The sequence below is a fragment of the Poecilia mexicana genome, unplaced genomic scaffold (genome assembly GCF_051168715.1).
Source record: "Poecilia mexicana isolate PSO_F unplaced genomic scaffold, ASM5116871v1 scaffold_16, whole genome shotgun sequence".
In the NCBI taxonomy this organism is placed as follows: domain Eukaryota; kingdom Metazoa; phylum Chordata; class Actinopteri; order Cyprinodontiformes; family Poeciliidae; genus Poecilia; species Poecilia mexicana.
Window position 1 is genome coordinate 13,841,708 of NW_028263385.1, and position 26,486 is coordinate 13,868,193.

The 26,486-nt window shown below is 40.5% G+C and overlaps 1 protein-coding gene across 1 annotated transcript; it reads right to left on the bottom strand.

Moving 5' to 3' along the window:
• On the bottom strand, nt 1-25,351 carry prkcg (protein kinase C, gamma). Its single transcript, XM_015008963.2, has 16 exons — nt 22,942-25,351; nt 14,445-14,476; nt 14,267-14,349; nt 13,467-13,578; nt 12,364-12,492; nt 12,120-12,276; nt 11,725-11,926; nt 10,784-10,981; nt 6,973-7,146; nt 6,225-6,316; nt 5,696-5,758; nt 5,416-5,554; nt 3,069-3,149; nt 2,813-2,920; nt 923-1,063; nt 1-320 (listed from the first exon to the last, which is right to left on the bottom strand). Exons 1-16 carry the CDS (start codon nt 23,274-23,276, stop codon nt 159-161), a joined length of 2,208 nt encoding a protein of 735 aa, XP_014864449.2. The 5' UTR covers nt 23,277-25,351; the 3' UTR covers nt 1-158.
• Nucleotides 25,352-26,486: the final 1,135 nt, after the last annotated feature.

Below are 26,486 nucleotides of genomic sequence, written 5' to 3' on the forward strand. Positions count from 1 at the left end.
TCAGTGAGGAAATACCCACTCGTCTTGGCATTTTAATGTAAACGTCAGAAGTTTGTCACAAGAGGCGAAATATTTGCTGCTAATTTTCATACTCTGGCTCTCAGCTATAACACTACTGTCTGATAAATAACGGGGGGGGGAATCGGAGGGGACAGTTTTCAAATAGCTGTGAGAGGCAACGGAGCAAAGTCTGGGTTGAAGAAGGAGAATCCCTGGAAATCCTCCTGGTTGATGGCTGCAAGCACATCTGGATCCGATGGGGTGAGAACGGACGGGGCCGCTGTGAAGAACTTGTCGAAGTTCTCGCCTTTTCTCCCGCCCTGATGAGGAAAAAGGCAGGTAAAGCACGAAATCAGTCACTCCGGCCTCACAAAAACGCTACGGTTAATTACTTAAAAAAGCCCCCCGACTCCCTCTAAAGATATATTGAAACAGTCTGCCAACATGTCTTTCCTGCCCACCCACAGCCTTCATTTCTAGGATGAAAGCCGGCCACATATCTTCCCCACCTCCTTAACCCCACATGACAGCCATTCTGGTGGATGAAATGAATCTCATTTGGCTAATGGGCCTGGCCTCTAACCCCTGAGCACAGTCAGCTGTCTCCTGCCACGCCTCACCATTGGCCGATGTGGCAGCAGACTAGCATGCGGCGAGCTAATGATGACATGCATTTGCATATGGAGGAGTAAAACGCAGCCCTGGGTTCAGAAGTCCTTTCTGTTATTCCTGAACTTTCTGTGTGTGAGCCAGGGACCAGGGAATCCGCTCAGGTGGTGAAAGAGTTGATGGGAAGGAGCGACAGAAAGTAGAGTCAGAGAGTGAGGAGATGGGGAGAAGAACGAGGTAAAAGGAGAGGGAAACTTTGGAAGAAGAGGCAACAAAATAAACACACAGAAAGCAAATAGAAATGTCAACTGACAGTTCTGGGTTTGAACGGTGGCGGTATCTCCAGTCGCTCCAGACGGTCCCAGTCTATCCAACGGAAGAACGGATGCTCCTTGATCTCCCTCTCGGCTTCCTCTCCTCCACCCAGACGCTTGGCAGGGTGCTTCGTCAGGAGCTGGAGAAAGACAAAGGACAAAAGTTTCAGAACATGGCAAACTTTCCTGGAATTGAACTTGTAACTAAACATATTGTGTTTTCAGCAGTAAGTTCTGTTCAGTTTAGTTAAATGTAAATCTCTTTTATTTAGTCTGTGGTTTGATAAGAGGGAATCAACTAAGGATGCAGAGGTCAATCCCCACTAAGCCTTGTTCTGCTGGAAGGATTTTTCACTGTTAAAAGGAAGCCATTTCTTTCCACTGTCGCCAGATACATACGCAGGAGGAGGACAATTGCAAAAGTCTGTCCTGGGGAGAGATATAATATCAGCAGACCTAGTTAAAGTCCGAAGAGGTCTGAACTCCATGCTGAACCTGAAGATGTGGACTGGGAAGAAGGTCAAAGCCACCAAATCCTGTTTGTTGTGTCAAACTGTTAGAATCATCTCTAACTTCACAACAAATCTTTTGCTTTAAAAAAAAAAAAAAAAGCACAAACCTGCTGCAGCTTCTGCTAACTCCAGAAAGGACGGAGAACTAAAAGTAGATCATAGTGTTAACAAATTCAGTAGAACGTCCAGGACCAAGAGGAAAAAGTGAAACTGCTTCATTAGGGAAAGGATCTGTTTCATCGCAGAGGTTTTCACTGTCCTGGGGATCCACATCATCCAGAAAATGTGGAGCATTAGATCAGATCCCAACAGGAAACCGAAGTGAGCTGAGGGAAGGAAGGAACTTCAGGACAAGCCGTAGCAGAAGATCGCTGAACTTAAGAGGAAAGACGCCGACCTGGAGCAACTCTCAAACGCAGGAGAGCATAGCCGTTTTCTGCAGAAGTACCCCTCGCTGTCAGCACTCGGTGAGTCTACACACTCATCCAGCGTCAATTTCTGTCCTCCGAGGTATTTTGAGGACGTGTTAGCAGCTGTGTCAGCGCTCAGAGAAAGACTACAGGACATCCTGAGAGACGCATGTACACAGATCTCAATAACAGTCACTGAAGGCAACGTTTTACTGCCAGAACCAGAACCAAGAAGTGAAGCTGGATTATTAAAATATTCCTGAGAAATCACTCCTGGGCCAAGCACAGCAAACAGAAATCTGTTACTGCAACAAAGCCACTTTTAATAGATGAAAAACAGTCTTACTCTGACAATGCAGATCATTTTACTCATTGGCAAGTTGTCAAGTAGTTTGGGACCTTGAAACTCCTCCACATTAAAACAACCCATAAAGTTAAACTAATGCAAACGAACTCTACATCGTTCAGATTGTTACACGTTAAGATTATTGTCATTTTCCTTTCAGTTCCCAATTATGCTGTACTTTTTGTTGGTCTATTACAAAAAAAATAAAAAATCCCTGTCACGTATATTGAAGATTATATTTGCAATGTGACAAAATGTAAAAAAAAAAAAAAAAAAAAGAAAACATTTAAGTAAAATAAATACTGCTGCGTAGTTCTGCCAGGACCTGTAATTAGAGTGATCTGTATTCAGAACTAGTTGAGTTTTGTTAACTTCAGTCCAGGCCCGCCGTTTTTCCTCCTCATATTATTATTCCTCAGAGAAGATAAAACTTCTGACGGCTGCATGAAATTTTGCAGAGCGTAGCCTGCCTGACTCTAATAAATATAAAAAAAACTAACTTTCAAATAATGTGCAGGATTAATAAAACTGTCCTAATGCACATTTATCAAATGTTCTAATTTAAATCTTGCCCTCGATGTCTGAAGGCTGCAAGTACAACAGGAGGGGAAATGAACTCACCCCTTTGCAGATAGCCACAGCTTCCCGAGAGAGATTTTTGGGGTAGGAGACACTCTGCTCCATTATGGACTGAAACAGCTCCTCTTCGTCGATGCCATCAAACGGTGGCTTGAAGTAAAAAGGGTTAAAAAAAAAAGAAAAAAGAAAAGAAAGAGTTTCACCACAGATCAGTGCCGGTTCCTGCGTTTGCAGTGATTACAAATCACTGCAGGCTTTTATATTATTGCAGTGCAGTTAGAATTATTCTGAGAGTTACCTGTCCTGCAAGCATTTCATACATTAGTACTCCATAAGACCACCAGTCTACTGCTTTATTGTACGGCTGATATGCCACAATCTGAAAGGAACATGAGTGGAGATCAATTAGAAGAGAAGCAGTGTGGAGATAAGAAGACAAAGAAGTAAACACGAAGCGAAGGCAAACAAAATTATCGCAGTAGGAATAGCCAGAGGAGGAGAGCTGTCAGACACTGAAAAGAAAAAAAATAATAATAATCAGCGCATGAAAATGAAAAGCAGCAAGAGAGAGGAAGTGTATGAATGGGACGAGACTTTGGATTTTTGTGTCTGCGTTTGACTGATTATGCATTCCCCCCTCCCTCCCTCTCCCCCGTGAGTGTGTGAGCGCCCCTCTTGCCTGTGGAAGAGGGGCACGAGTGAACAATTCCCAGCCCCCCGGGGAATTATATTGTATCCATTCCAAAATGGCAGAAGCAAGAGAATCAATAGGCGTTTACATAAGAGAGTCGATGCGTAGTGGTTCCACAGCGAGGTTTACCATATCAAAGACAAGCAGAACCGTCAGGTCCTCCCTCTGTCGGTCTCTCTCTCTTTCAACAACAAGTCCAGACAGGTACGCACACACACACATTTTAACATTTTATGTTCAATATGAAAATAGACCATTGTGCAAAATTTGCTATACGTCTTCATTATTCCAAATATTTTGGTCTTCACTGGCGTTGTTGGGCTGCAGGCGGTTTAGTAATTGATCTCTTTAAAATTAAGACTCACAGTTTCAAAACAGCACAGTACTTAGCAGTTTTATAGGCGTAAAACCATATGTAATCATTTTTTTCTTTATCTGTAACCCTCATTCAGAGTACATCACAAATACAAAATGGTAAAAAAAAATAAATAAAGCAAATAGTTTTCAACTGGATCACAAGAATATTGTTGACAAAAAACTGCCAAGTTTTCTAGGATTTTGTAAAAATCATGATTTTTTTCCCTCCATCTCATCTAGTGATTCCACTGGACTCTCGCATCAAATCCAGCTGCAAAATAGTTCTACGCCAACCAGAGACATTACCGCCAGGCCGCATCTGCTTGAAAAAATATTGACATGCATACTTTTTCATGCTTAAATGTGTGGAATGCACATGCTGCGCTGCTCGTTTTCTATTAGGACAAATGGAAAAAACAAAACAAAAAAAAAAACATAAAAATATCAACATACGTGGGATGGTAAGAAACAGTGTGGCGGCAGCTTTAATCTGCAAGTAATTTCCTGTAGTTTATGTTTTATTTAACACATTTATTTCTTTTTATTACATGATAAACGGGCAAGTTTCTATGATAAGTTGTCCCCAATTTAGGGTGACACCTCCAATGCTTTGCCCTCCATTTAAGAAGAAATCTCCTCCCTCGTCATCACTTCTACCCGGGTCATATGCTGGGCTGACTGTTAAAAAACGCAGCCACTCACTTTACAACCCGTCTCTGTAAGACTATGAAAGGATGTTAAATCTACACAGTGACGTTAACCTTTTTTTAAGGTGAGGCAATTCAATTCGATGTTTTGGAAACAACACGGGTTTCTCAACCCTAAAGAATCAGGTGAAACGGATAAAAGTCCCATCTTTTTTCATAAGGCTAAAGAAACCTGCTGATTAAAAATTATTTTAAAAAAATCTGTCTTGAAAGTGGATTTTCTTTCTACATCACGACAAGAGATTAAGAAAGTGATCGCTTGTAGTTTGTGCTCTTTCACTGATCTGATCCCACATTTTGGATTGTGCTGTATTCCCACATGCTATCTTGCAAAACTGCATGACAGATTGTGCGTAATATTTTATTAATTTAATAAATGAACTAGTAACCCCAGCAATCTCTGAATAGTGAATGGGAGACTATTGTCTGCAGCACCTGTTTGACTTAAGATACTGATGGAATCTGTGGGTTTAACTATTTTTGCAACACTCAAACTCAAGCAACCACGACTTCATTTGAATATGAATAGAAACATCTTAAAGACAGAAACAAACTGTTGGCCGTAGCGTCGTTTTAAGTGTGGAAAAATCAAGGGCAACAATCACACCACAATAATCTACCAACTCTTAAATTTCAGAGTCACAAACCACAAGTGTTGAGGTGAAGCTGGAATAACGAGGCTTTTGAAGGGCAGTGTTAGTGCACGGGCCCGCTGCTAATTGAATAAAGTGAGGTTAATTATTTAAAAATGCTGACAAGGTCAGAGAGGACAGATCAGACAAAGAGGGGCTGCTGTGGGTGTCTAACAGTGAAGTGAAGCAGGTCATGCATGCACAAAGGGGTGAAACAGTGAATCTGACACCACAGCGAGCACAGGGGAGTCAGAGAACCTCGGGGGCGATGTAGTCGGGAGTGCCACAGAAAGTGCGAGTGGTGTCGCCTCCGAACATGCCCTCCCTGCACATCCCGAAGTCGGCGATCTTTATGTGGCCCTCGCTGTCAAGCAGCACATTATCCAGCTTTAGATCTCTGAGAAGAGGGGGAGATAAGTTCACACAGCCATAAATCATCCTGATGGAGAGCGTCTTCATCGGTCATTGGCCACAAAAAAGGCGTGATAAATCTGCATCGGCTCTGTGTTGTGCCGTGACAGCCGGGCCACGTCTTTACCTGTAGATGATGCCTTTGCTGTGGAGGAAGAAGAGGCCGACTGCGATCTCTGCTGCATAAAACCTAGAGGGAGAGAGGAGATGGTAAGAACAAAGCTCTCTGGCTACTTTTTCAGGAAAATTGACCGAGGTTCTTTTTGGGCAACATGTGGGAGGTCGAGAGGGTGATGAAAGTGGAGAGTAACCAAACAGACATGAAAGAAATCTAATTTAAAAAAAAAGAAAGAAAAGGAAACAGTGAACTGGGTAAGAATTAGCTTTAGATGATTGATCAAAGATTATAGATTGGTTGAATAGCCAGAGGGAGGGAAACTGATGAGAAGAATAGATTAGAGTGAGGAGAACGTTAGAGGAAATGGGAGAGGGCTGCTACTTGAGTTGATAGCCTTTTGTATGAGTCACCAGGTATAATGAACAAAGCTAAGAGATGACTGAGGAGGTAAGTGAATACCGAGATAAAAGACAGAAAGGTAATGAGACTTGTGTAGATGACGGCGGAGATCAAAGCTAGACTTTATCGGACTGCATACGCTGCATGGGGCTCTTTGAACTTCCCGACTTGCTGAATGTGAAACATCAGATCTCCACCGTCGACATATTCCATAACATAATACAGACGATCCTGCAGAAACAAACACACACACACTGTGAATACAGAGCCTTGCAGACGTATTCGTACACTTTGAATTTTTCCCACACTATCACTTTATTAACATAGACTTTTGTAGACAAAGTATTTCTTCGAGATAACATGTGGTGGACCAACAAGTAGTGGATAACTGGTATTCAAACATTAATATTAATAAAATTATTAAATGTATGACGCGCATTCCTATCAAGCCACCTTCACTCCGAGTCCCATAAATTAAATCCTGTGCAACCAGCAGTCACATGAAATCATTTAATGAACAGAGTTAATATCTGTGTATTTGCTCTAGGTGAAAGGAAACAAAGAGCATCAATAAAAGCACCAACTGAATTACCTAATTCACATAAATACCCAATAAAATATAATGAAGCTCGTTATTGTAATATAAGAAAACGTGGAGCAATGGTAGGCGTAGTTTGGCAAAGTGTTGTATTCTCTAAAATAAAAAGCACTCGGCTAAAACCAAAGCTTTAAGAACAATGACTTCGCTAAAGAGAACAAGATCATTTTTTCATATATTCAAAGGAAAAGCAGCCAGCCTGCAATGGAACAACTCCTTAGAGCCTAAATATCAAGCCTGTTCATGGACAATTTAATAACACTAATATGTTTCACACACACACACACACCTCGGTCTGGAAGGCGCAGTAGAGCGATGTAAGGAAGTGGGGACGCGAGGGGAGCGCCAGAACCCTCCTCTCCACCAGAGCGCTCTCCGTGTCCTCGTCCTGGAAGAGAACGTCCTTTTTAAGGACTTTCACCGCAAACAGATGATCGCTGCCTCGCTCTTCTGCCAGCAGCACCTGAACAGGACCAATGAGTGAAGAGAAACGACGTCAGGTGAAGCAACACATCTCGCAAGAAAAGTACAAAAGCTGTAGTGTCACAATTTAAATTGTGTAAAGGTTCATAAGTTTCGCCTTAAACGGTTTCTGATTCAAGATTCACCTTTCCAGTTATGACGCACTCAAAACATCAGCGGTCTGTACCACTTGTTTTTTTATTTGTCATTATCGTGAGACAAAAGGTGATTCTCAGTCAATCATTCACCACCATAATTAGAACTAAACATGTAGTTTAGCACTTTGCTGCCGGCTGTGACACGTTTTTAGGTCATTGTGTGATGGATGACAAGGTGCTCCAGTTGGGAGGAAACTAGTTCTGTCAGTTGTGCTTTTGAGGCAAAATTATGGCATGAAGGAGTAAAATAATAATCTAAAAATTTAAATCTACAAAATGAAATGATCTCCAGGATCAGCCACAATAATTCCACAAATCACATGCACTTTATCTCTGCATGCCGTAGCTTTACTGCGAAAAGATGTTAATATTTGTATTTTTGCTTTGATTTTTTTTTTTGTTTATAAATGCACTGCATGTTTTATTTTGCTTGGGAGATAAATAGATTTTTTTTTTGCTAGTCCTGTAATGTTCCTCCTCAGATTTCTTCTTGCTCTTCATACTGCACACCTGATTTGTGTTTCTGAACACTTCCAGGGTTTAGGCTGCCTGATTTCTTCACTACATTGTTGGATCCTGTGTTGATGGTTCTGTAGTGTCTTGCAGTGAGTTTTAGCTTGTTTGTTTTCTTGTTTTGCTTCGGAGCTTTCTGCTACTCCTCTGCCTGTGGTATCCTTTACATCTTCATCTGGGTTCTCCCATCTCACCCTTGTGGGCACAGAAGGGGAAACTTACAAAACCATTTTGAGGCTGTGTGTGGAAACCTGTATTTTTCTGTCTTTCTAATTCTGAAACTAAATGTAGAGGTACTAACTAAATGTATTTGTTAGGTGAAATTACAAAAAAAAAAATGTAGTTGCACACAAATCAGGTTATTATTCCGATAGATTTTGCTAAGTAGAAGAGCATCAACTGAACCAACACCTATTCAAGGTTCAGCGTTTGCTGACCAAGAGCGGAAAGAAGGACGACTGCATTAGCTTCTGAGGTAGCGCCAAGTCTGGCTCCACTGTACGATTAATGCACATTGAGGCATCTTTGTTGTTTGCATTATTAAAAGAGGAAGTGTCTTTAATTTTTAGACGACTGTGGTCCTCAACCCTGAGGATAAACTGAATTTGTGTGGACTACCTGTATGAGTTTTATATTCTGATGTTTACTTCAGTCACTGGTTTCTCTGTCCAACTTAATCAGTCAAAGTGAAGGGAAGGAAACATCTCCTCGCGCTGTCTAATAAAGTCTGAAAGCATCGCTTTTGATGCGATTTCACTATTCCGATGTTTTAAAGAAGCCAGGACCTGGAGGTCTTTGTTATTCATAATATATATAAAAAAAGAAATCTTTGTCTCATCACCTCTGCACCTGTTGTGTTTGTGTCTAAAGAATGAAGCAAAGATAAGAGCACTTGACATGATAGATGTTTCTGTTCCTGCTTGTATTTAGAGCTATTTGCCTTTTGAAACTAGTGCAGAAAAAAAATCCTAACCTGAAGCAAAACTGGAGGCATTTCTCCCCTTGAGGCTACGAGCAGGACTATGCTTTTCAGACTGGCTTTTTCCACTGCCACCATTAGTCAAGGACAGGTCAGGCTTCATGAATACTCCTAAAACTAAAACATGGCACCTTATTCCATCTGCCTGGGACTGTGAAAATTAAATTAATTGAGTCCCATAAAATGGAGGAAGATAGTATTTTCATAGAGCAGTTCCCCTGCTTCATAATGTGATTAAAAAAATGGAAGCTAACAGAAACTGTCGAGGTCAATTTGAGGTCTGAAAGATAAAAAAACACTTTTTAAAAGGCTTTCAGGGAGATTATCAGAAAACGCAGCAGAGGCTGACTTTTCCGGCACAAACCAATCTTTAGAGGAAAGTCAACAGAAACAAACCCTTATTAATAGATGCTTTCACAACAGATATTTGCATATCATCTCAGGAATCTCCAGATGCGTTTGTTTGGTTTTCGTGCAACAAACAAACAAAAAAATAATGCACAATTGAGAAGTAAAAGTGAATGTCTGTTACATAAGATCTCAAAAATATATTCAGTCCACTGAAGTTTGAGGTTGTAATTTGACAAAATGTGAAAAAAGTTTAAGTGGGACGATGACGATGGTTGAGATTCTCTGCTTAAATTTTGAGATAAAATGCCTCTCAAACCTCAACTCACTGAAAATGCATTAAAAATGTGTAAAGAACAAGTACGTCACTTTGTGGAGACAGAAGTAGACTGAGCCTGGCATAATGAAGGGTTTAATCAAAGAGAAGCCGCGCCTGAAGATTTCCAGAAACATTAACGTCATAAGTGAAAAAAGCAAAGCAGCTCTTTGGTTATTATCAGACATTAAAAATACATTGAGAGGAGATTTGAAATTGGTTGCTTGTGGGCAGCTCTGACTGCTAATGATGCCATAATTTTCCACATCGAGAGAACCGCCTGATACTGGTTTTAGTGAAGCGATACGGTCAGGAGCAGCGCAATATGCTGACAACAACCCGGCTTAAAATTGGGCTGCCACTCTGCAGTGCTGCACTGTAAGGGGTTTCTGGCCGTCGGAGATAAAGCATCTCATTTCAAATTGAATGGTGGAGAAAATTATACTCTCATATTTTGTAAATCAACGCAACAGCAAAAAAATTGCTTCTTGCAGAAGATTATGTGTGAAGTCGCTGTGAGAAACACTGCAGTCCCTCTCCGATTGTGTCTACTGCTTTGTCTCGTGATTTTACACAAATTCGCAAAAAAAAAAAAAAAAAACTGGACTCCTCATCCTTCATACTTATACGAATCCCTGCAACACATACTTTTTTCTCATTTCCGGTGTAATCCAATTTTCTTTTGGTCATTTTGCTACTTCCTGCAGCTCAGTAATCCTCCTCTGTTTCTTTCCATCTCTGTCAGTTTCATTCTCACTTTTCCTCACTCAGCAGCCCCAAGGCCTGTCTGTCCTCTTCCCTTTTTTCCCCCCCCACACATCTTATGTAAGTTGAGTCTATTTCTCCTGTCCTCTGAGAACTCTCTGATAGTTATGAAACAACGCTGGGGGATTTTAGAGGAGGGGAAAGGACTCAAAACTAAAATTTCTTCATTATTCTTCATCTACAGGGGAATTAAAGAGAGAGTAGAAAGCAGAGTATTCCTTGAAATGAATACCTCCATGAGTGCTGCCTATGTGGCGCATACCAGCTGGAAGAAAAACTCATGGTCAAGTGAATCATTTAGCAGAAGAAGAGACGACCAGAGCCAGAGTACAAATGAAAAATCTGTTTTGAAACTGGTTCAGCTTTATTGTTCCCAGGAGCTTTAAATGAAATGCCAGCTGAAGGTCACGACAGGAGCAGCAATGCTAAAGCCAGGAATAAATGTTTTTCGTTTTCCGCGCGAGGGCCCTCTTTGACATCACCTGCAACCGTTGGATCACAGGCGACGATTGTGTGCAGAGAGAGGATGACATTTTGACTCTGAATCTGCCGCGGTTACCTTGCCAAAGCTGCCTTTGCCCAGCACCATGAGGAAATTGAAGTCATGGATTCCCACTCTGACTTTGCCAGGACCCGAAGAGTGGATGGGTGGGCAGGACGGGATGGGGGTCGGAGACAAGACCACGGGAAAAGGCTCCGGCACTGGGGCGGCCAACACCTGAGGCAGAGAGGGCGTTGTAGCGTCAGGCTGAGGTTCCTGGGGGGGTCATAAGCAGAGAGATGAATTGGTGGATGTAGTCATGAAAAAATAAACAAATAAAAGCAAAAAACACCCTATCCACTTTCAGTCAAACAATTCTGCACCCTACTGGATGCAAAAAGTAACAAGGAGGTGGATTTCATTTAATCTGTTGGGATTCAGTGTTGCAAATTGGTGAGTAACTGAAAAGAAAATGGAAAATTTACAAAAACAAACCAAAAAGGTGTGGAGAGCAAATGCTTCCAGCCTCCTTTTGCCCGATACCCTTAAATAAAATCCTGCACAACCAGTGGCTACAGAAGTCGCCAAATTAGTGAACAGAGTCTGTAGTCTGAAGTTTGGGCAAGAAATACACCATGAGACTTGTGGCTTTTATTAATAATACATATACAGAGCATTGATTTAGATCTTAATTTGTAAACAAATATATATATTTATATAAAAAAACTATTGCATCACAAATTCATTAGACAAAATCCAAGTGAAACTACACTGAAGTTTGTGATTAATAAATTCTAAAACTGTTGATGGGGTGTAAATATTTTGTGACATACTGCATTGTATAGCTCTCAAGATAAAAATGATAAAAATAAATCAAGACAACTCAGGACCTGGAAACAATGTAAGCAGGTGCAACTGTTTTTATTAGGTCTCAATAATTATACACCCATAAAAGCTTACAAAACTAAATGTCTCTGCGAACAAATATCATCCACAGAGGTCAACAAGCGTCCTCCTACCTGCAGGTCTGGATCTGGTACTGGGATGTTGTAGTATTCCCCCTCGTCCTGTGCAAGCAGCTTGAACCAACCGCATATAGGACGTCTGAAGATCTCGCTGACGCCGAAAGAGAGCGCTCCCATGAAATCATTCCTGGACGTCCGGTCCCAGTCCCACACCTCCACAGACAGACGCCTGTCCCACTGGTTGCCTCGCACTGAGCTGAGGAAACCCAAAATTCAAACTCAAGTGGGGAAGTTTTAAGTTTTATCTGACTTACTGGACGCAAAAAAAACAGGACAGAATAATATCTTCAAACAAACGTCATACGTCTCAGCATATTTACGCATCTCCTCCAACATCTTTATTCCCGCTGTCAGATTTCCACCTTGGATTAAATTTTGCAGGGACTCACAAGGTGAAACTCTCATTCCAGATGGGATTGAGTGTTGAGCGGATGGTCTTCGTCTTCTGTTTGCTGTGGCTTTTTGGGTCCGGAATCAGTTTTAGTTTCACATACGGGTCTGACAAACCATTCGGATCCATGGGCATCAGATTGCGAGCCTCCCGAACTGCAGGGCCACAACAGAACAAATCAATTAAAAAAAGGGAATAAATCCTTCATCGTACGGATGAAATAACCCAACACCTCCTCTCACCTGTGACGTAGATGTCCTCTTTGTCTCCTCTGATGGTCAGGTGGATTCTCCCTCTTTTCTCCGTGTGATCCTGACCACACAGACTGGGAACGCTGGTCTCGCATCTCCGATGGACATTCATGTCGCAACCTTAACGTGCAGAAGACGCAAACAAAACGTGAGAAAGCAAAACACATGAAAAAAGTGTGAAACAATATAAAAGTGTAAAAAAAAAAAAAAGACATTTTTGAACACCTTAGACTGATGAAATAATATTGAGTTTTTCCCATATTTGTTTGGATAACCTTGAGAATACAGTAATCAGTTTGTGACATGTTTACAGAATAAATAAATATACATTTCCTCTGTAATAAAAATGTTGCTTTGTAAATCAAGTTAGTTTTCTAGACTATAATAATTGAAAGCTCACTATATTTGTCCAAATGCTTGTCAGAAATGATCATAAAATTTATTTAATCTGGACTAATTGAATTGTTCGGGACAAATCTATTCATTAATCAACATTTTGTGATTAATTGTTTTTGGTTTTGCGGGTAAAACATGGGTTGGGTGAGTTCCAATTTCACTTTTCATAATTAATAATTCCTGTGGTCTGAAATCCTTTTACTGAGACGCTAAAGTAAAGTTAACCCCTTCCCCACTTGTTGCAGTACACTGCTGGTCAGATGGCTTAAAGAGAACTACTACACTTCTCCCTTGCTGACAAAACATACAGATTTTAAAATATTTTTGGGCACCATGGAGCTCTCTTACTGTTTCAAAACCACAGCTGGTGAGTTACAAGACTCGTCTCTGTGAAGCAGCTGACTGCACATTATTTTAGGATTTAAAAAGAAAGTGATATTTCTCAGTTATACATTTAATTAATTAGATCATTTTGTGAAAAAGAAAAAAATCTTTTTGCAAAACGAAACTGATGTTCTTACTCAGTTATCCCACTGTGAGAATCTACCTTCCTGTCATTTTTTTTTTCACGTTTTCCCTCCCTTTGAAGCTGCAGCTGTGAATTTTGCGTTTTCTTCAAAGCAAACCGATATTAAACCCAGCGGCTCATTAGGAACATCAGCAGAGTGCAGCGGGTCAAACTGGACGGTGAAACTCACTGGTACATTTCATGCCCTGGTGTATGAGTCCGTACAGCAGCGATCCGCAGTGATCGCAGAACGTGGGGCTGGAGTACGTGTGGATCTTAAATGTGTGTCGACTCTTCAAGTCCTGGAACGAAAAAACAAATGAGCAAACAGCCAAAAAGAATAAAAGAGCGAGAGAGAATCCACTCATTAAACAGCACAATCATATGCACACACTTTCACACATTTACGGTGTGGGTGACTACTGATGGTACAAGCCAATTAGGTTTCTCCACTGGGAGAGGAAATTCACTGCATCCAGGCAAGGTTGTGAGCATGTTAGTGTATATTTACTGTACAGGAAGGAATGAATCATTTTTATCTCTTAATAACCGCTCCGCCATCCTTTCTCCCAAACTGTATACCCTCCCTCGTTGCTATTAATAACTGCTGTCACCCCACTTCTCCTGAGGAAAAGACAAATCTCCCTAATATCCTCAAGATGCCACACGGAGGAGGGCTGAGGAGTCTGCTGCTCTCTCCATCGTCTAATTCTCACTCTTATCAGTCTTCCTCCCTCCCTGCCACACAACCTTTCCTCTCTATCTTAAACTCCCCACATCCCCTTGCAGGATGACATGACATCAGCGTAGATGTCACAGATGAGACGCAGAGGAAGCGCGGATTGACAGATGAGTCACGCGCGCATGCCATCGGCGACGAGCGGGAAGGCTAAATGCGTGGATGATGGTGCGGCCGCGCAAGTCCAGGCGAGGGTGGGGAAACTTGAGGATATAAATGGAAGTGCAGAAGCCGATAACAGGAACACTCACATCGGGCCTGGGGGCAGTCACAGATCCGGGACATGTGAAGGTGACAAACTCGTGGCATCTTTTATGGACCACAAAACTGCAAACTGGAGAAAACAGGGAGGATGAGGCTGAAAATTGTTATCAGTTTTCCACAGAGCCATATCAGAGAAAATAAAAATAACAGGCCACAAATCTCTACCTTGACACTGGAAGCCCTGCTTGCCGATGCCCCTGAATGAGAAAGACACACGGCTTAGGACACAGAAACAATCTGCTCTCATTCCTCTTCAACGTGAAACTGTCCCGTTCAACCTCAACAAACTCTATTTATGTGAAAAGAAAGTAATAAAAAAAACAAAACAGCAATGGTCACTTAAGAAACTCAATGTATTTTTTGTGAAGCAGCCAAGTAGCTGACTTGGTCAAACAGAAGCACACAGACTTAATTCTCCTAAAACACCGGCTTGCTCCCGGTGTCTCCTCAGAGCTTTAATTGAATAATTAAAGCCATTGATTGGCCAAAGCGTCCATTCAGCAGCTGGCTCGGTGTGAATCAAGTTGATTTGGTTGTTTAGAAAGTCAAACAATTGAGACACGCTGGAGAGCTCCACAACAATCATACCAAACGCGCCCAGGGAGTTTAAACTGACCATAATCACTGATCAGCAATCAGTTCACCATCTGGCTGAGAAACGATTATAGATGAGCTGATCCCTGATCAGCATGCAGCAGAAGTCTCTGGAGCCTCGGTGCTAGGACAGGATAGATGTTTCACCAGCAGGGGGCGCTAAAGAACCAGATATGGATTCACTGAGAATTCACTGCTTTGCTTGGTGAGCTTTTTTTTTTCTTTCTTTCTTTCTTTTTTTAAATATGGAGAAGTGCATCTTAGATTTAACTACTGAATAGACTGAATAAATGCTTCAGTTAAACATAGGTAAACAAAACCAGCTTCTCCTTGGAAACGTCTTGCTAATAAATTTACAAAGACAGGAGGAGTTATTCTGTAAAATGCTTAGATTTCCTTGCTGTGTTTAAAGCGCTCGAAGTGGCCCAGCCTGGACGATAAACTGATGGGAAATAATGTTAAAATATCACCTTACCCACATGTCCAGGACATGCTGACCTTTCTCTCTGTCCATTAATGGTTCATTCTAAAATTTAATTCTAACGTTTTAAAATGCACGTTCCTGCTTTGGAGTAAAAACAGCACAGTGACATATTTATACCATCTACTGCTTTGCGTCTTTCCTGACATTTCTGCTTTGGTCTCCATGTCGCCGTTTGTTTATGTTCTTTGAGGCCTTCACAGAACAGCTGGATTTATTCTGTGATTAAATTAAACACAGTTGGTTTACTGATGAGGTTATATCTGAAGGCAGTTGATTTCACCTGATTTCATTTTGGATTATCAAACCGAAGGGGATTGAAAACAAACGTACAGTACAGTTGATTTCCCCTTTGGTGTAAAAAAACAAAACAAAAAAAAAAACACAAACACATTATTTTAACTCTTCAATTGCACATTTGTTGATACAGCAAATAAAATCTGATGAATTCATAATTGTCAGTGTAATGTGTCGTAACATTCAAGGAGTATTAATATGTTTGCAAGCTACTTTTTACATGTTTAAAAACAACTGCTGCAGACATAATACTAAGAAGCAGAAGGTGAGTTGCTCTAACCTGTGATGTGTCATTAAGATGTTTTCATTCAACATGCTTTTATGACTTTTGCTTGCTAAACACATAAGAAATACATATCATCTTATGCTACATATACTTATTTTCTAAGTGATCTGCTTTCCGAGTTTTTCTCTCTCTTGCTCCTGTTTTGCTGATCACTTCACGTGCAGCATGTCGCTCCTCATCCGCCGTCATTCTAAATACTCCCTAGTTTCCCTTATTCGGTGTCAGCGCCTTGCCTTTGTTTCACCTGGTACTATTCATCATCATGTCAGCTTGTATTCCTGCTCTCTTTAGTTCTGGATTACTCCATTTGTGACTTCCTGGGTTGCAGCACGCTCAGCTTCCTTTTAGTTAAATAAAAGTTTGATAGCTCACCTGCCTGCCTTCCAACTGTCAGGCTGCATCTGGGAGCTCATTCACACCACGCCTTAAAGGATATTGCAGATCGGGGACGCAGTGGAGCGAGCTCGCATTTAAGACTTCCTCTGACTCGGTTATTGTTGTTAGGACTGCTGTTCTCCAAGACTGTGACACTTCGTTTGAAGCATTTGCAAAAATAATTGAAGTCAGCGTCAAAACTGCTGATTGAGTTAATGAAATATTATTTCAGCAGATAGTTTAGATAGTTTATGAGGGCAAATATTTGTTGGAACAAGTCTCCAATAGGACAAATTAAAATAAATGACTGTCATTTAAATGTAAACCTTTAAAGCAGAATGAATGTTGAATGTGTCACAAAATAATGCTGTGTGAATATTAAATAATAATATTTTAGAAAATGCTTGAGCGAATGCTTCAATATGGCATCCACTAAGCTAACAAAGCTGTTTTACTGATAAACTACAACTAAGCAACTGATTGCAAAAGCGCTAAATATCACAAAACATGTCAGCAACATTTTAAAATGAATGCAGTTCATCACTGACCGCTATTTTCTTCTACGTATAAGCATGCAGAAATCTTTGTTTTGTATGAGCCACTGTGTGAAACTGGTGCCATCTGTCACACCCGACTATTTTACAACTGGTAATTTCACAAACAACTGGGACTTAATGAACTCACTGCTGGCATTCAGGGAACATGCTCGGATAAGCTTTCCACCTCTTCTCTGCCATCTGCCCACATCCACACCGTCAGCAGCATGTAAAAGTGAGCTAAACATTTCATCAAAGGAAACATAAAGCACAGGTGAAAATATTTTAAGTCTACGGGGGCATTCGTCTGCTCGCGCCACTGTGATTTGGTTCCTCCCTATTTATCTATTAAAGTTGGTTTGTCATTAAAGAGATTCTGACAATGACAAGAAATCTGTCACATTAAATTAGAGAAGATGTTACTACTCATTTCCTCTTGAATTTTTTTCCTTTCTTTATCAACAGTGACTATTTTAGCCATTTATGTTTAGTTTGGTGTTAAAAAAAACATATGTTGAGTAAATTAGAATAAATACATCACTGTTTTCTTGTGCAAAAAAATTTAGTTTAGCTAATAGGAAATGGGTAACTATAGGAATACAGGAATGCAAATTTGTATATCTGGTAAAAATGAAATCCTTCATTTGATTTTCAGGAAAAGAGTGGATGGTGGCAAAGACAGGCTCGAAAATTGAGTAGAAAACCTTTGTGCTGAAGTCAAATATTTGCACGTCACTTTGTTTTATTTGGAGAGGTTATGTGATTAAATGATGTGGGGCTTTATTTATATATTTTGAGGTACGCAGTGACACACTGTAGCTGTAACTGAGCTGATGTCGCCATCGAGGCTACATGTAAATCTAATTTAAACATGAATCAGTGTAAAGTCTGGACCTAGTCCTGAGTTAGGCTCATATATTTCACTATATTTCGAGCAAAGTTACTTGCTGTGTAAATCATGTAGAAATGCTAAAACGCATAAACTACAATTGAAAGACAACATCTGACTCGGTGTGAGCCGAATCATTTTAGAAGGAACAGCTCAACGCTTAGATAACACTTTATCTAATTAAACATTTAAACAATTTAGAAAACAGTGGTAAATATGGAGACATATTTATGTATTTGTCCTGTACTGGTGGATGGCAATGACAAATATTTTATCTATACTTTAAGCAGGTTAGATGCACTGTGCAAAGGCATCACCGGAGACGATGTTGAATTAATGTTTTATGCCAATTGTTTCACATAAATATTCATTTCCAACCAGATGTACTGCATCCTTGAACAGCAGCAGCAGCATCTCTGCGCTTTTGAACTTGACTTATTGAGTTTCCGCAGCAACATGGACACAATGAACTGCTGACATGGTGTTTCTGAGGCAAATGGGGATATGAGTTTAACTTATATTATTAAACATTCATTAATCCTTGATCCACATCCATAAAACCGTAAACAGCATGTATTTAGGACCCTGGGCTTACAAATCATACACAACGGCGTCACATAGAGTTTGTACTGATGTAAAGCACGACAGGTAAAGACACTATGCTGGGAAATATGAGGCCCATATCTCAGCTTACTCTACTCCTTTTCAAAATATGAAAAATTATATTACTATTTTTTTTTATTTTTACTATTCATACCTAATCATGTAATTTGTAATGTCGTCTTGCAGTAAAACAGCCCTTTTCGTCAGCCCAACGAATGCACTCCTTTCCAGAGTGTGGAAGTTGTCTCAAGTTTTCTTCTGCACTGTGGAGGTTCTTGTATGAATGGTGCACCGGCCTGCACCCCAAAACCAAAAGATTTATGCAGAAAATGATCAAATTCCAGACCAGGATCAAATGCAGTGCAGCCCTGCATAATGCCTGTCTCCCTGTTCCTAGCAAGCTGACACCTACTTAACACTTGGAGCTTCAGGCTCACCAACTGACACCTAACAAATACATAGAAGCAATAGAAAACTTTTTTAGTTTAGGCCACAATTACTATGTATTTCTTAAAATATGTTTTCACTGTGCACTCGGCTGTTTATATGCCCATATGGACCTTATTAAGAACCCGCAGTACTCACAGTGTTCAAAAACATACAGGTTAAGTTAACCAGTTACTGACGTTTAGGCTTGACTCTGTGCGTATACGGCTGCAAGTCCTCTGTGAGTACTGCGATGCTGTATTGGACTTTTGATGGACTGGAGGCCCATCAAGAACGTACTCTGCCTCTTGCTTATCGACTGCTGCCTTCAACCCAGTTTCACTGCGATGCTCCACATGAAACGCCGGGCTTTTTATCCTCCTCCACAGAGAAAAGCAGTTTCTCTATGTAAGATCTGCAGTTTTTCCTCATTCATCATGTATTGTTAAACAGTTAAAAAAAAAAAATCATGTTTTTAACCTCCAAATATTACCGAGATATGATTCCATTATAATAAATAAGTTGCGAAAAACAACAGCATTCAGTGTCCTGAATTCTGCACATTGACTTAAACAACAAAGTTATTCACTATAACGTTAGTCTTTCAGTTAATCAGAAAAACCCTCCAGGGGCCTCAGACAGCCAGGTGAGGGCCGCTGCGCTGACGTCTTGTTTAAAGGAAGGCGGTTTTCACCCTGAAATAAGTTCAGCTGCTGCCAGCAAAGACAGCAGCCAGTTGGGGAAAAGTCCTGAAAGATACCCAGAGGCTGCTGGCAGAGTTGGCGCCCTGCATCAACATATGGTACATCCCCGCCATATGCCCACGCATACGAGCTCTTCCACACACAAATGGCTGCTATGAAGTCTTCTAAGAACTGAACACACTCACAGCTTGGCATCATTTTTTGTTTGTTTGTTTGTTTAAAGAATATCAGAGAGTCAGACATTGACTGTAAATTATTTGGTAGTTACTTATTACACTGCTCCTACTTTTTCAGAAAAAAAATTAAAAAATTCCATAAAACAGTTTTTTGTAAAACTGTCAAGGCCAGCTCTTCATCACCAGGAATTATAAGTCATTTTTTAACTTGTTACATGGCATGCTTCACATAATTGAATTACAATTTATTTTCTAGGACAAAAATCTTACAAACTGCTGAAAATATTTTCTAAAATGCAAACTTTAATCTAAAAAAAACGCACGCACACGCACGCACACACACACACACACACACACACACACACACACACACACACACGCACACACACACACACACACACACACACACACACACAAAAGTCATAGCTGAAAGTGTACAATCTTGCTGCTCCTGCTTGATCCATCTGGTATTTGGGAGTGAAATATTTATTTAGTTCAGCATCACCCACTGAAATAATAATGAGGAGGCCAAACTAAACTCAATAATTGTACGTTTGGATATTTGAGCTCAGTTCTGTTTCTGTTTTTTTTTGTTTTTTTTTTAAATCATCCTGACTTTGCCAGTTGGGATTAAAATTGACTGAGGTCTTAAAAACACTTTTCTCAAGTTTGCTGAAATTTTCCGTCATAGTGTGTGTGCCATTTAAAGTCAGCTTAATGAGATCCCAGAAAAAAAAGAGCAAGAGTGACCTGACTGTTCTGAAGCTATTTGAGGCATAGACTAACAAAACCCTTCCCCTTTCTGAGCCATCGCTGAGCACTGCTAGCCAGCTGGCTGAGAAAAAGCCAGAAATCTGGGTGTTCTGGAACAATTCCTGTCATGAAAAATACAGTCATGGTGGTGCAACTTTCAGAGACTTGCAGGTAAAGCAGCTGGATTAACCTCAGCTCGCTATACTTGTGTTAGACCCATTAAAAAAAGAACGACAGAGAGGCATTCAATTCAGAGCATTAAACGCAACAAATAAAGCTACAATGAGGTTTAGCTTGTTTTTTTTTTTTTTTGCTTAAGTCAGTGTATTTGAATCAAAATAACTGCAACCAAAGGATGTACATTACATTATTTCAAATATGATTCAATTTTAGCACCAAGATTAACTATTGCTCACAGAAAATAGATCCTGTAATGCAATTTTGTTTAAACAAAATCCTCACCTGTTCTGACTAACAAACCTGTAAATGTGAAACATCTCTATGTCTTTTCATAAGTTCACAATTTAATTTAATGCTTGTATCTTCAAATCCATCTGGAGTATTGCACTTAAATTGTGAACAGCTCTTCACAAGTTCTCTGAAAGCTTTGAAATATCGTTCAAACCTCTGGGGTCCCTTAATTTTATTCTCCACCTGTGTCCCCCGGACACAAAAAGGCTTTTTTATAGCTTGAAAGGTAGAATTTTTTTGTATCAGTATATTTTTTCAGATGTTTTAATGAATACCATTATTGCTTCAGTCCTCAACATACAAATAAGAAAGTTAACAGCACAACTGTACAAGAATCCCGTCTAAAACCCGACCGAATTAGGGGCAATTTACAACAGCATTGTGAAAGTTGTGCAAAAATAAGCTTCAAAGAACACATTAATGTGCCAAAAGACCCAGGTGAGAAAAATTTGTAAGCATTTTATGTTCTGAGGAAAGTGTAGTTAACTATCCGCTCAAATGGACGGCAAATTCTGACCTCATATTTCTACCATCAGTTCTTGAGAAAACCTCAACAGCAGTAGCTGCAAAATGTATTTCATAAAATTAGACTGAACTAAATTACAGCTTACATAAAACTGAGGGGGTAATTTTTAAATTCAGAATTTTTTTTTTTATTATTTCATAAGACTGAATCACATGACTGAATGATCTCCAGGCACAGCAAATTAAATAATACCTAAGTCAAATGAAGGTTACCCTAGACACACTGCTAACATGTTATGAATGTTACAAAAGAAAGGACTGAAACAGGTGCTGAAATATTCCTGAGATTAGTTTTAGGAATAAAAGAAAGCAGAATATCAGATATTGAAATCCCCTGGTTGTAATGACCGTGCATTGTAAATATCGCAATGAGCAATTAGTTTGTTGTTTGTACTGAATGTGAAGTGTTTGAAGGTTTCGAAACAAAAAGCTAAATAATGAATGAAGGAGACAGGAGCATGCAAATGGCACCAGCTGGAGAGTCAGGGAGTCGAGGGTTTTATGCTTGGACTGAACAATACTGGAAAATGGTGGAATGTGCAGCTTTAACAATGTTTTTACATTATTTTAAAGTTTGCATTCAGGGTTTCATATAATTACTTGTCGCATATGTGTGTTTAAATTTCCAAATCCATGTTGTTCACTTAGGTGGACAAAGGAAATCCAATTTACAAAGTCCCAAACCGTTCATACACTGGCAAGTTTAGACAGAACATTATTTTCACTTGACCAAGAAGGTTATTTTTGAAAGAAAGCTCTTTATTCACCTCTAATTAATATGTATATTTGATAGATCAATATAAAACATTACTTATACTGTTAGAGATTTTTTTAACAGCATGACACCAATCAAATGCTACTTATAATTGCTGATCACTTTTTGCACATTTCCACTGGTATATTGACAATTTATCTGTGGTGATGAGCTCCAAGTCTTTAAGGCTGGAACACCTTGTTGCCATCACCCTAATCTTTAGGCACTCAGGCTGCTTTCAAACCTTAAAATTATTTCCAGTCTGAGAAAAAAAAAACAAAACAAAACATGTTGGTCAAATTAAAAGACGGGTTTCAACATAAACCTACCAGGGGTATGAATAATTTTGGCCGGAAATCTATCATTCAAAGAATGTGTTATTTAAAAAAAATGGAATGAAAGTTTTGGATGCTTTGAAATAAACAAATCCTGGTTGAGTCCATGAATGTGTCATATTTTAGTGTAAATACCACAACACTGTAAAAGTCAATCTCATATTAATTCTTGCTAAGTCCTGGCAGGGTTGTGTTTGTGTGAATTTTGTGTGAGACAGCGCATGACGTTCCCAAACTGACTCCTGCATGGAGTGGGCAGCAGTGTGGAGATGTGAACACACCAGGTCAGTGTGGGCAGTATCTCCAGCTGGCAGCTGGAATTGAAGAAAAAGGGAAAAAAAAAAAAAAAACTAGATTGGGAGTTGGGACGCCTGAGGGGGCAGCATATGATCTGCTGGGGTGGTTTCTGTGTGAATGTGCAACAGTGTGTGAATTTATGTGTGTGTGTGTGATTTACCATATAAAGTCAGTGCAGTGGCTGCAGAAGGTGGGCTGCTTGAAGAAGCGTGCTGTGAACTGATGGTCTTTCACCTCGACAATCCTCTTGTGTTTGAGCGCTCCCTTCCTCTGAAACACGGGCACCCTGGGCGGAGGGGAGAGGGGCGAGGGCAGCGGGGAGGAGGGCGATGTGGGGGAGGTCAGCGGGGAGAGGGAGGGGGACGGGGACACCGGGGTGGACATGATGTCTGCGGGGATGCGAGAAGAGGAGGCTGAGAGCTGTGCGCTGGGGAAGGTGGGTGGCGGGAGAAGGAGAGGCCAAGGACACGGAGGACAAAGGACATAATAGGTCATGCAGAGACAGGAGTGATATTAATGGCAGGAGGAATGTAGGGTAGGGAAAGATCGAGAAGAAGGTGATGGAAGGAGTGCAGAGAGAGTGACAAGTAGAAAGCGAAAGAAAAGAGAAAGGAGGGAGGCACGATGAAGAAGACAGGAAGGTTAATTCAAATACAGACAAAAGTCTCCTGAGAAACTCAGAGAAGCTAAACAATTAGCTCGACTTGCTGTGTGTCCCACATACTGTCCGTCCATCCTGCTGCACCCCTCATTTGCTATGAATACCCGCACCCCCCACCCATACCTCAGTCGTTATGTCAACTACCTCCTGTTGCCATGTCAACAACACCCCACCAGCTGCTCCAGTATTGGAGCCTGCCTCCTCTCATCGTCTTCCTGCCTGCCCTTATTAGCAATTAGTCCTATTTCTGCAGAAAAGTTTGGACCAGAATAACATGAGCGCGTCTGCAGGGAATGGGACGTGCGGAGAAAAAGTGCAAAATGGCAAATATTGGATGGAAGAAGTGAGTTGCGTGCTGCTGAATGATAAATGAGATTCAATGAATAAATAAATAAGACTAGGTTAAAAAAAATAAATGAGAAAATGATGATGTCTCAGCAAAGAAGCAGTTAAAAAGATGAGTGGAATTAAAAATGGTCTCATGATACAAACACATGATGGAGAATACTAAAGATGTGCACCAAGCTGTACTGAAAATACCTTAGTTTGTAAGAAAATCCTTGCCAAAAACAGTCGTCCCCTCTTCCTGTCCTCGACTCTTCGTCTGAATGCCTTCAATTGAAAATCTGGGGTGCACCTATAGCTGGTCAACTCAAACAAGAAAAAAAAAACAAACAAACTCCCAAGAGAAGAGGTAGAGAAGCCAGAAAAAGCAATGGCTAGGAGAGGAAAAGCAGCTCAAGAAACAAAAAAGAACAACATAACTTGAAATGAATGCAACAGGCAACTGGAGTGGTTCAAGTTTTTAAAGAAGCAAACACAGGATTGAAGTGGTATATATCCTTTAACGTAGAGGCAGGGTGAGTGGGAGTACGAGATGGAGAGGTGGTATTCTCTTTCCAAGATTGATTCGGTTTTTACGAGGAAGAGGATGAGAGATGGAGAGAGAATAAGAGAGAAAGAGAGGGTGGAAAAAGTACAGAAAGAGAGAGCGAGCGAGAGAAAGAAAGAGAGAGGAGAAAGATTGAGGGGAATAGGCGGCGATTCATTTTGAAATCTGGGTTACTTCTCTCAGGAGAGGGTGAGGGAACCACAGCAAGGAGGACGGAGGAAGCAGAAGCTGCCATTTTGCCACAATCAGTACAGTATGGAAATTTAAGTGCCAACTGGTTCCCCACTTCCTATCGAGCCAAACAGGGGGGGGAGAGGAGGAAGAGAGGAAGAGCTCCGCTTGGACCAGAAAGCATCCAGCAACAACAGAGGCAGCGAATCCAACGAATGTTCAATTTGGTTCTGGTCTAAGCTTGGATCAGCAGGCCTGAGGAATGAGCAGTGGCAGTGTGTCTGCTGCATATCAATGATCTGAGATCAGAACAAGTGGTGACATGATAAACACAACAGTGCCCCACTCTGCACTGAAACCAGGTCAGACGAGCCGAAAGGGAACGGTAGCTTCCTTCTGAGAGGGGCTAGCGGCCGATCGATCGTAAATATACACACACAAACAAACAAACAAAAAAATGTTACAAATAAGGTCATCAATCAAATAAGTTCAGCATTTAATGGGAGGATAAGAAGAAGAGAGACGTTGGCAGTGGATGGAGGGGATTAAACTTTTAAATATTCTGTCCTTTTAAAATCCAGACAGCAATTTGAATGTATTTATTAAGGTAGGGTGGAGGGAGTGCATTAAAAAATTGTTTTGAAGAAAACTATTGATAACACACTTGTCACACCTAAAGAAGGATGTGGGCCAGTTTCTCTTCCCAAGGCACTGGGAATCTTTCTAAAGGGCACAGTAGGATATTTCAAATAAACATCTGTCCTGAAAAATTCAGATTCAAAATTCTGAAAAAACAAAAAAACTCAGAAATGCTTCACCGGACTCAAAGAACCCTCTCTCTGTGCGCTCCAATGTTATCACGGGAAAATGCTAAATGGAGAAGTAATATGTAGTGAATAATAATAATAATAATAATAATAATAATAATAATAATAATAATAATAATAATAATAATAATAATAATAATGTGTTGTTTTGTTCCCAGAAAAATAAATTTTTGGTGACAAAATTTGAAAAATAACGGCAAAACGTAATCTGAATGTCTCTCCACATAAAAAAATAAACCAAGAATATACAAGATTAAAAGCTTATGCTGCTCCTCTGGATATTTTTTTAAAGGTAAGAGATAATCCCTGCTCTCTATGTTCAGGTCTTGCGTCTTGCAGAGGTTACCAGCATCAAATCCACCATCATACTTGGCATCACGGAGCAGAATGGCAGAGGTTCAGATTGAACACCATGTTGTTCAATAATTACAAACCCTGCTGATTTCAAGCCGTCGCATGTGCTTTGGGCAGCAAACACTGAAACCCAAGTAGATCCTGTCAGCTGGTGAGCTTTAAATATGGCAGCTTTTCAGTAATTGCTGTGTAGCCACATGTGTATGTAAAACCTGACACAGGGGTCTTTGAGGAAACTTAAGGTCCAAAAACCAAACGGAGACAGAGTTTTAATGTTTACATCTAACTCAACAGAAAAACAATCCATATTTTCCACAATGTCAATTTCTTTAGGCCTAAAGAACTTAATGCTTTCAAGCTGTTTTGGACCAAATCATATTTCAGTCCCTACAGAGTGAGCAAATGTTTGCCCTCTCAATGTCAGAAATACAAACACGCACACACAGTAATCACTGTCCATGCACGGATGTGGTCCTCAGCAGATCCTGCGAGACGGGAGCAGAGAGGCAGGCGAGCAGGGGGACGATGGGGTGGATTGGTGTGGGACACAGAGACTGAGAGAGGGAGCGAGGGGTTGAAGGTCTAATTAATGGAAATGTAGGTTATTAGTCTCCTGATGAGGACACAGGCAGAGAATTAATTAACAATTATAATTAGCAAGATTGTTAGAGAGCAAAATGGTGTCATCCAGAAAGATAAGGATGAGTTTGCGTACAGAAATGTGTGTGTGTGTGTGTGTGTGTGCATCAAAGGCTATTGCTGAGTGCCTGTGGATGAAAAAAAAAAAAACGAAACAGCTG

Excerpts from the sequence above, each read along its gene's own strand:
- prkcg (XM_015008963.2), bottom strand. The coding sequence starts at position 23,276 with ATGACCTATTATGTCCTTTGTCCTCCGTGTCCTTGGCCTCTCCTTCTC. Across the intron at positions 12,493-13,466 it reads CCAGGGCATGAAATGTACCA|GTTGCGACATGAATGTCCAT; the intron begins GTGAGTTTCACC and ends CTGCACGTTAAG. Across the intron at positions 10,982-11,724 it reads TACCAGATCCAGACCTGCAG|GAACCTCAGCCTGACGCTAC; the intron begins GTAGGAGGACGC and ends TGACCCCCCCAG.